This window comes from Silurus aristotelis (assembly GCF_946808225.1).
Source record: "Silurus aristotelis genome assembly, chromosome: 29".
Taxonomy (NCBI): Eukaryota; Metazoa; Chordata; class Actinopteri; order Siluriformes; family Siluridae; genus Silurus; species Silurus aristotelis.
In genome coordinates, this window is record NC_139602.1 from 12,075,584 (window position 1) to 12,085,526 (window position 9,943).

The window sequence follows — 9,943 nt, forward strand, 5'->3', positions numbered from 1 at the left end:
GATACAAATTAAAATATATCCCAGTGTTTTGTGTGTGTGTGTGTGTGTGTGTGTGTGAGGAAGAATAACATCAGGAAAGTGTGATTAGAATGTGTGTGTGATTTAGACTGTGTGTGAGATTACAGTGTGTGTGATTATAGTGAGTGTGGGTGTGATTGTAGTTAGTATGTGTGTACGATTATAGTGTGTGATCATAGTGAGTGTGTGTGTGATTACAGTGAGTGTGTGTGTGTAATTATAGTTAGTATGTGTGTACGATTATAGTGTGTGAGATTATAGTGTGTGATTATAGTGAGTGTGTGTGTGTGTGTGATTATAGTGTGTGTGTGTGTGTGTGTGTGATTACAATGAGTGTGTGTGTGTATGAGAGAGATTACAGTGAGTGTGTGTGTAATTATAGTGAGTGTGTGTGATTATAGTGTGTGTGTGTGTGTGTGTGTGTGAGATTACAGTGAGTGCGTGTGTGTGAATACAGTGTGTGTGTGTGATTACATTGAGTGTGTGTGTGATTACAGTGTGTGTGTGTAATTATAGCAAGTGTGTGAGTGTGTGTGATTATAATGTGCGTGTGTGTGTGTGTGTGTGTGTAATTATAGTGAGTGTGTGAGTGTGTGTGATTATAATGTGTGTGTGTGTGTGTGTGTGTGTGTGTGTGTGTGTGTGTGAGATTACAGTGAGTGTGTGTGTGTGTATGAGAGAGATTACAGTGAGTGTGTGTGTAATTATAGTGAGTGTGTGAGTGTGTGTGATTATAATGTGTGTGTGTGTGTGTGTGTGTGTGAGATTACAGTGTGTGTGTGTGCGTGCGTGTGTGTGTGAGTGAGCTTAATTAAAGATGCACCACAGCATTACATTGAATCACAGTTTATTGTTTCTTTGTTTGTTTATCTAAAATATGGCAAAATAATTGGCAGTAACGAGGGAAAGCAAACTAATCACTTCAGTTTACCTCCATAAAACTGATCAGCAGCGACACCTGACTAATCAATCAATCAATCAATCATTTCCCCATCGATTACTAATAATTCACTGTTGGCATGTACAGCAGTTGAAATCATTATCTTATGAACGCTATTATATTAGTTATTATAAAAGTTAATTAAGAATAAAGTTTTAGTGAGAGAGAAGAACTGTACCTTCATATTGGCAGGGAGAAGATAATATAATAATATAGTAACTTCTAAATTAATAGAAATGAGACATTTTATTAATTGGCAAAAAAACAATGCAGAAACGACACGTGCAATTCTATCTAGAAGAATGAACTCAACTGAAGTCAGATCTCTCGTCATATTTACAACAAACTGATCTTTACTCAATGTGTTGATTTTTATGTCCAGTATCACATTTAAAGTGTTTAAAGAATATATTTAAGAAACCTCACCGTCTTTAATCCTCATGGTAGGAATGAGGACCAGCATGTGTAAGTATGATACATTACTCAGGGTTACTGCACCACCAAAACATTCTAACTTTCAAAAACTAAAATAAAATTAAGACACTGGAGTACAAAATCAGAAAAATTCTCCAAATTATAATGAACTCTTAGACAAAAACATTTGTGATGCAATTAACTTGCAGCTTACAGATTCTTCCTTTAGCTTGGCTGAACGGTGGTGTGCCTACTTCTTCTCTTTCTTTTTATCCTGAAACAAATTAAGGAAATACAAAGAAATACGACTGATTATTTACTGGAACGGACTGAAAAAAAATTCAGAAATAAAATATATAAATAAAAATGAATAAATGATATCTTAAGACACTAAAATGTTTGAGTTCCTGATGTTTAGTCATTGATGAATCTCTTTTGAATAATATTTGGCACATTGTGTTCTTTTAGTCATTTTTTGTTCAATATTCAGGTGAACTTTGGTTGTTGGTCTTGTAATTATGAATTATACATGTATTAATACTCCTTTTTTCTACCCCAATAAACTGGAGACTCTTCACTAACAGAGCCCTGTGTGTGTGTGTGTGTGTGTGTGTGTGTGTGTGTGTGTGTGTGTGTGTGTGTGTGTGTGTGTGTGTGTGTGTGTGTGGTTCTTTGCCAAACTCATTTACCAGGAATAATATCAGACAAATGAATGGAAACATGCTTTATCCCATGTGTTTGTGTGTGGTTTTAGTACCTTCTCGTTCATAGCCAGCAGGATCATGAGCTTTCTGAAGATGGTCACAAAATCCAGAAAGAGATCCACACAATGCCTGCAAAGAAAATCATACACAGGTGTAATCAGCTCATCCCCTGGTTTCTATACAGTATCTAATGTTCTCCAGAACACCAGTGTAGAATAAATTGTAGATGATGCAGTCAGTCTCTCTCTCTCTCTCTCTCTCTCTCTCTCTCTCTCTCTCTCTTACCAGATGTAATCTTTATCTCCCATCTCTGCTTTCTCAATGATCAGCTGAGTGTCGAACAGCACAAAGCCACACATGATGGCCAGAGCCAAGTACATGTGCACCTGAACATACACACCAAACAGAAGAGTTTAACTACAGCACAGGCGGCATGATATTACACCAGAATGATCCAACACACACACACACACACACACACACGCACACACACACGCACGCGCGTGCGCACACACACGCAGCTCAGGATTTAAATCTCTCCTCTAACACCAGAGTTATCCAGAGGTGCTTACCTTAAAGAGAACAACAGAGCCCAGGAACATGTTCACCATAGAAACCAGCAGCAGGATGGACAGACCTGACATCAGAGTACCTTTCAGAGGAAATACACTCATTAAATATCTACACATCATACAAACACACTGAGACACACACGAGACAAACAGAGTTGATGTTTACCTCCTAGGAACAGATAACTCCTGCGCTGAGCATAAAGAGCACTCAAGGTGAAACAGAGGAAAATGACTGAGGTGCAGAGGAACGCTGTAACGATGATGCTACACACACACACACACACACACACACACACACACACACACACACACCCCAAATAAATGTCATGCTGCATTCATTACTTAGTGAATGTGTGTGTTTAAATGCTAAACTTTTAAGGGTTAATGCAGTGTGTGTGTGTGTGTGTGTGTGTGTGTGTGTGTGTAATACCTTGGGTTAATGCTAATGACGTAATCCATGGCAGGTCCGAGTCCCACCCCTGTAACACACAGACAGGTTAATAATGAAACACTCAGACACGTGTAGTTCAGTGTGTTACAGTTTCACACAGCTGATTATTTTACTGTAAATGCGGTGCACACAGTGTGACGTGAGTGAGGAGGAGGAGGAGGACGACGACCTGTGAGGAAGGCAAATGCAGAGAGAATAGCGAGTCTCTTCTTCTCCGTCTCAGGGCTGTGAGGAGTCATGGAGAGCCACATCATCATCGCCAGAGAACCCAACACGGACAGCAGCCCACCCTATCGTATCACACACACACACACACACACACACACACACACACACACACACACACACGTTTGAACTGAACTCATCCCTGAGCCCAAGCTCCACCCACTTTCTCAGGTATAGGTACACCTGTAATGGAAATTAAGTGCAGGTACTGATGGTACCTGTAGCAGACGTGTGACGACGTGAACATACGCTCCGGCCGCAGCCACGAACATGCACATGGATAAGCTGGCATACACATTCTTCAGGTGCTGCTGAGTGGAGCGTGAACTGGGGGGATATATATATATATATATATATAATTAATACACAACAGCATTACAGACGAGCACAGACTCTAAACTTCTATGTGCGTGTGCGTGTCTTACATCTGGGAGAATTTGAAGAGGGCATCAAAGTTGATGTTGCGGTCGAACACGTTCATCTTCCTGCTGTGTGGGTAAAATGGAACTCCTGCATGTGGGGAAACTTAATTTAGTTCATAAAATTCACCACAACGACTCCCCGCCATACCGACTCCCTCCTCTACCGACTGCCCGCCATACCGACATAGCCGTGAGTGAGAGTGTGAGTGTTCAGTACTCGGTGAGTGAGAGTGTGAGTGTTCAGTACTCGGTGAGTGAGAGTGTGAGTGTTCAGTACTCGGTGAGTGAGAGTGTGAGTGTTCAGTACTCGGTGAGTGAGAGTGTGAGTGTTCAGTACTCGGTGAGTGAGAGTGTGAGTGTTCAGTACTCGGTGAGTGAGAGTGTGAGTGTTCAGTACTCGGTGAGTGAGAGTGTGAGTGTTCAGTACTCGGTGAGTGAGAGTGTGAGTGTTCAGTACTCGGTGAGTGAGAGTGTGAGTGTTCAGTACTCGGTGAGTGAGAGTGTGAGTGTTCAGTACTCGGTGAGTGAGAGTGTGAGTGTTCAGTACTCGGTGAGTGAGAGTGTGAGTGTTCAGTACTCGGTGAGTGAGAGTGTGAGTGTTCAGTACTCGGTGAGTGAGAGTGTGAGTGTTCAGTACTCGGTGAGTGAGAGTGTGAGTGTTCAGTACTCGGTGAGTGAGAGTGTGAGTGTTCAGTACTCGGTGAGTGAGAGTGTGAGTGTTCAGTACTCGGTGAGTGAGAGTGTGAGTGTTCAGTACTCGGTGAGTGAGAGTGTGAGTGTTCAGTACTCGGTGAGTGAGAGTGTGAGTGTTCAGTACTCGGTGAGTGAGAGTGTGAGTGTTCAGTACTCGGTGAGTGAGAGTGTGAGTGTTCAGTACTCGGTGAGTGAGAGTGTGAGTGTTCAGTACTCGGTGAGTGAGAGTGTGAGTGTTCAGTACTCGGTGAGTGAGAGTGTGAGTGTTCAGTACTCGGTGAGTGAGAGTGTGAGTGTTCAGTACTCGGTGAGTGAGAGTGTGAGTGTTCAGTACTCGGTGAGTGAGAGTGTGAGTGTTCAGTACTCGGTGAGTGAGAGTGTGAGTGTTCAGTACTCGGTGAGTGAGAGTGTGAGTGTTCAGTACTCGGTGAGTGAGAGTGTGAGTGTTCAGTACTCGGTGAGTGAGAGTGTGAGTGTTCAGTACTCGGTGAGTGAGAGTGTGAGTGTTCAGTACTCGGTGAGTGAGAGTGTGAGTGTTCAGTACTCGGTGAGTGAGAGTGTGAGTGTTCAGTACTCGGTGAGTGAGAGTGTGAGTGTTCAGTACTCGGTGAGTGAGAGTGTGAGTGTTCAGTACTCGGTGAGTGAGAGTGTGAGTGTTCAGTACTCGGTGAGTGAGAGTGTGAGTGTTCAGTACTCGGTGAGTGAGAGTGTGAGTGTTCAGTACTCGGTGAGTGAGAGTGTGAGTGTTCAGTACTCGGTGAGTGAGAGTGTGAGTGTTCAGTACTCGGTGAGTGAGAGTGTGAGTGTTCAGTACTCGGTGAGTGAGAGTGTGAGTGTTCAGTACTCGGTGAGTGAGAGTGTGAGTGTTCAGTACTCGGTGAGTGAGAGTGTGAGTGTTCAGTACTCGGTGAGTGAGAGTGTGAGTGTTCAGTACTCGGTGAGTGAGAGTGTGAGTGTTCAGTACTCGGTGAGTGAGAGTGTGAGTGTTCAGTACTCGGTGAGTGAGTGTGTGTTCAGTACTCGGTGAGTGTGTGAGTGTTCAGTACTCGGTGAGTGTGTGAGTGTTCAGTACTCGGTGAGTGTGTGAGTGTTCAGTACTCGGTGAGTGTGTGAGTGTGTTCAGTACTCGGTGAGTGTGTGAGTGTGTTCAGTACTCGGTGAGTGTGTGAGTGTGTTCAGTACTCGGTGAGTGTGTGAGTGTGTTCAGTACTCGGTGAGTGTGTGTGTGTGTTCAGTACTCGGTGAGTGTGTGTGTGTGTTCAGTACTCGGTGAGTGTGTGTGTGTGTTCAGTACTCGGTGAGTGTGTGTGTGTTCAGTACTCGGTGAGTGTGTGAGTGTTCAGTACTCGGTGAGTGTGTGAGTGTTCAGTACTCGGTGAGTGTGTGAGTGTTCAGTACTCGGTGAGTGTGTGAGTGTGTTCAGTACTCGGTGAGTGTGTGAGTGTTCAGTACTCGGTGAGTGTGTGAGTGTTCAGTACTCGGTGAGTGTGTGAGTGTTCAGTACTCGGTGAGTGTGTGAGTGTTCAGTACTCGGTGAGTGTGTGAGTGTTCAGTACTCGGTGAGTGTGTGAGTGTTCAGTACTCGGTGAGTGTGTGAGTGTTCAGTACTCGGTGAGTGTGTGAGTGTTCAGTACTCGGTGAGTGTGTGAGTGTTCAGTACTCGGTGAGTGTGTGAGTGTTCAGTACTCGGTGAGTGTGTGAGTGTTCAGTACTCGGTGAGTGTGTGAGTGTTCAGTACTCGGTGAGTGTGTGAGTGTTCAGTACTCGGTGAGTGTGTGAGTGTTCAGTACTCGGTGAGTGTGTGAGTGTTCAGTACTCGGTGAGTGTGTGAGTGTTCAGTACTCGGTGAGTGTGTGAGTGATCAGTACTCGGTGAGTGAGTGTGTTCAGTACTCGGTGTGTGATCAGTACTCGGTGTGTGTGTGTGTGTTCAGTACACGGAGTTTAAAGTGTATTATAGGTGAATGATTAACAAAAAGATGTTCGGATATGAAGAGCTGATCTGATAATCGGATGTGCAAAGTTCATATATACAAATATATATATAATATATATAACCGAGTGAAAACTAAACTAATTAACACTAATAATAATAATAATAAGCTTCGTGGGCGTTTACACCGCCGTTAGTGTTAGCGTTAGCATTAGCCATGCTAGTTTCGGATTACTTCCTGGACCTGAGCCAGTACACAGGTTATAGCGACTTGTGGCGCTTTAAAGCGAGGATTTATTCAGACATATTTCACTAGATCTTAATGCTGTACATCGTTTTAAAGTGTTGTCAGATCAGAATTAGCAGCTAACCGCTAACAGACGTCACTGAGGCTTCTCGAATTTTCCTCACAAACAGCAGCGGATACACATTACTGAAATTGATTTGATAATTGATAATAAAAGTGAAATAAAGGCGCTTACCTGAGTGTTGAGTGTTGAGTGTTGTGTGTGTGTGTGTGTGTGTGTGTGTATAAGTGTGTGTTCTGCTGGTCTCGGCCTCGCGGTGTTTTCGTAGCTGCGTAACTAGCCGTGAGTCAGAGCGTTGTGGACGACACTGCGCATGCGTACACGGTGAAGGTTCCGACGTGACGACGCATAAACGTACGGGCCTCGCGTTCCGACTGCGCATGCGTGAGTCGAGCAATCCGCGTGCAATAGGAAAATTGCACAATTATTACATCATAATGAAGGTTTAGGTCAAACCTCCGGGAGAGGAATTTATTTTGTATCATTAAATCCTTGTAAGCATTCTCTTTGTTTATATATTTATTAATTTTATTTATCATGTTGTACAGATACTTTAAACCTCCACAATAAAATACGGTCGTTTTTATTGTCATGCTTATGTAAATGAAATAGGAAGAAAGTGTGAAGCCACAGAGCCACTGCACTGTTCAGTACCTGTGTGTGTGTGTGTGTGTGTGTGTGCATAAGCTAGAAGCAATCATTTGCATACATTTGTTTCCTTTTTCCATCAGCATATATTTGCATTTCAGGTCAGACATGTGAGTGCAGAAAGCATAAATTACACTCTTTCATAAAACAAGTGACACAACTCAATATTGTGTTGTGTTGTACATAAGTTCATTAATATATGTATACATACATACATATAAATATATATATATATAGCGACACTAGAATATCACTAGCGCTACAGTAGGCCTACATTTTATTCATATCGATGTTATATTACGAACAGAACATTTGTGTAGAATGTTTAATAAGATGCTTCAATTATTATTACAACATCGTATCATTCTGTTTATTTATGATTATTAGACATTGAAGTTGTTTAAAAAAACACGAGGACTGTGCAGTTTTGCACTGATGGATAAATATACCCCATCAGGATGTTACTATAGCGTTAGAAAGCATGAAAAGTTCTGTAATCTGTAATAATCCCCATAAACCATGAGAGACAACAAATAAAATAAGATCCTCACTTTCTCATCAACTATAATCCAGTATAATCCAGTACACATCTGATTCAGGCACGGCTAATCTAGTTTCTAAATCTGGAACGTTTACACACAGGTATAAAATAGTGCTGGATTCTTAACTCCCAACATGAACACTACCTGTATACAGCAGTGTAACTCCAACATCACTGAGAACATTAACACAAAAACACAAAGCGTTCAGAATAATCCATGTTTCTTCTTGCTGTTTAGCTGTCTCCACTGCGGCAAGCCAGCAAACTCATCTTTAGACATCTGGAATACGGAGAAGAACTCCTCATTTGACAGATGTTTCTGTAGCACAGAAAGAGAGAGAGAGAGAGAAAGAGAAAGAGAGAGAGAGAGAGAGAGAGAGAGAGAGAGAGAGAGAGAGATATAACATTAATATTTTATAAAGGCCTAAAAGAACCCGTAACACTGATCTACCTGTCTGTCTACCTATAGATCTGTCTGTCTGTCTGTCTGTCTATAGATCAATCTGTCTGTCCATAAATCTGTCTATCTACATATAATCTGTTTATAGATCTGTCTATTTATCTGTCTGTCTACCTATATATCTGTTTATCTGCCTATCTGTCTGTCTGTCTGTCTGTCTGTCTGTCTGTCTGTCTGTCTGTCTGTCTGTCTGTCTGTGTCTGTAGATCTGTTGGTGTGTCTATCTGTCTATCTATAGACCTGTGTGTGTGTCTGTCTGTCTGTATGTGTCAGTGTGTGTGTGTGTGTGTGTGTGTGTGTGTGTGTGTGTGTGTGTGTGTGTGTGTGTGTGTGTCACCTCTCTGCAGGCGGGGTCGACTCCCTCTGGAAGCTCCTCAGCTGTTTTGTGGATGAGTTGTTCGAGAGGAAAAGGATCATACACTCGATTACAATCGTCTGCAGAGCCGCTCTGATAACCGCTACCCCCCTGAACACCACTGCTGCCCACCTGAGAACCCGCACTCACGCCCTGAACACACACACACACACACACACACACACACACACACACACACACACACACACACACACATTTTACTCCATGCTGCTCTCTCACTATAATTATGATGCATTAACATGAATTAGTCATGTAATGATTTAATGATGAAACACAGTATAAAAATATAACAGGGGCTGGAGAATATATGATAGAGGATAGATGATATATGATGGAGGATGGAGGATAGAGGATATATGATGGAGGATGGAGGATAGAGGATATATGATAGAGGATGGAGGATAGAGGATATATGATGGAGGATAGAGGATATATGATAGAGGATGGAGGATAGAGGATATATGATGGAGGATGGAGGATAGAGGATATATGATGGAGGATGGAGGATAGAGGATATATGATAGAGGATGGAGGATAGAGGATATATGATGGAGGATAGAGGATATATGATAGAGGATGGAGGATAGAGGATATATGATGGAGGATGGAGGATAGAGGATATATGATGGAGGATAGAGGATATATGATAGAGGATGGAGGATAGAGGATATATGATGGAGGATGGAGGATAGAGGATATATGATGGAGGATAGAGGATATATGATAGAGGATGGAGGATAGAGGATATATGATGGAGGATGGAGGATAGAGGATATATGATAGAGGATGGAGGATAGAGGATATATGATGGAGGATGGAGGATAGAGGATATATGATGGAGGATGGAGGATAGAGGATATATGATGGAGGATGGAGGATAGAGGATATATGATAGAGGATGGAGGATAGAGGATATATAATGGAGGATGGAGGATGGAGGATAGATGATAGAGGATATATAATGGAGGATGGAGGATAGAGGATATATGATGGAGGATGGAGGATAGAGGATATATGATAGAGGATGGAGGATAGAGGATATATGATGGAGGATAGAGGATATATGATAGAGGATGGAGGATAGAGGATATATGATGGAGGATGGAGGATAGAGGATATATGATGGAGGATAGAGGATATATGATAGAGGATGGAGGATAGAGGATATATGATGGAGGATGGAGGATAGAGGATATATGATGGAGGATAGAGGATATATGATAGAGGATGGAGGATAGA

General features: G+C 42.4%; 2 protein-coding genes across 3 annotated transcripts in view; both read right to left on the reverse strand.

Moving 5' to 3' along the window:
* Positions 1-848: 848 nt before the first annotated feature.
* On the reverse strand, positions 849-7,060 carry tegt (testis enhanced gene transcript (BAX inhibitor 1)). Of its 2 annotated transcripts, XM_083535553.1 has the most exons (10): positions 6,854-7,060; positions 3,750-3,834; positions 3,543-3,651; positions 3,269-3,389; positions 3,079-3,127; positions 2,815-2,912; positions 2,649-2,728; positions 2,362-2,462; positions 2,130-2,205; positions 849-1,646 (listed from the first exon to the last, which is right to left on the reverse strand). In XM_083535553.1, exons 2-10 carry the CDS (start codon positions 3,803-3,805, stop codon positions 1,623-1,625), a joined length of 714 nt encoding a protein of 237 aa, XP_083391679.1. In that variant the 5' UTR covers positions 3,806-3,834; positions 6,854-7,060; the 3' UTR covers positions 849-1,622. The 2 variants fall into 2 exon arrangements, with proteins under 2 accessions (XP_083391679.1, XP_083391680.1); XM_083535554.1 differs by lacking the exon at positions 6,854-7,060 and having other exon boundaries at positions 3,750-3,881.
* Positions 7,061-7,185: 125 nt separating this feature from the next.
* The window catches only part of avil (advillin), a 12,027-nt gene continuing 9,269 nt past the window's right edge, over positions 7,186-9,943 (reverse strand). Inside the window, exons 13-14 of the mRNA XM_083535538.1 lie at positions 8,666-8,836; positions 7,186-8,187 (exon numbers count right to left, since the gene is read on the reverse strand). Of these exons, the coding sequence (XP_083391664.1) occupies positions 8,074-8,187; positions 8,666-8,836 (285 nt within the window). The 3' untranslated portion in view covers positions 7,186-8,073. The remainder of the gene's footprint in view (positions 8,188-8,665; positions 8,837-9,943) is intronic.

Coding starts and splice junctions, on each gene's coding strand:
- tegt (XM_083535553.1), bottom strand. CDS start 3,805: ATGAACGTGTTCGACCGCAACATCAACTTTGATGCCCTCTTCAAATTC. Junction 2,206..2,361: donor GGAGATAAAGATTACATCTG/GTAAGAGAGAGA, acceptor TTTTCTTTGCAG/GCATTGTGTGGATCTCTTTC. Junction 1,647..2,129: donor TGCTGGCTATGAACGAGAAG/GTACTAAAACCA, acceptor AATTTGTTTCAG/GATAAAAAGAAAGAGAAGAA.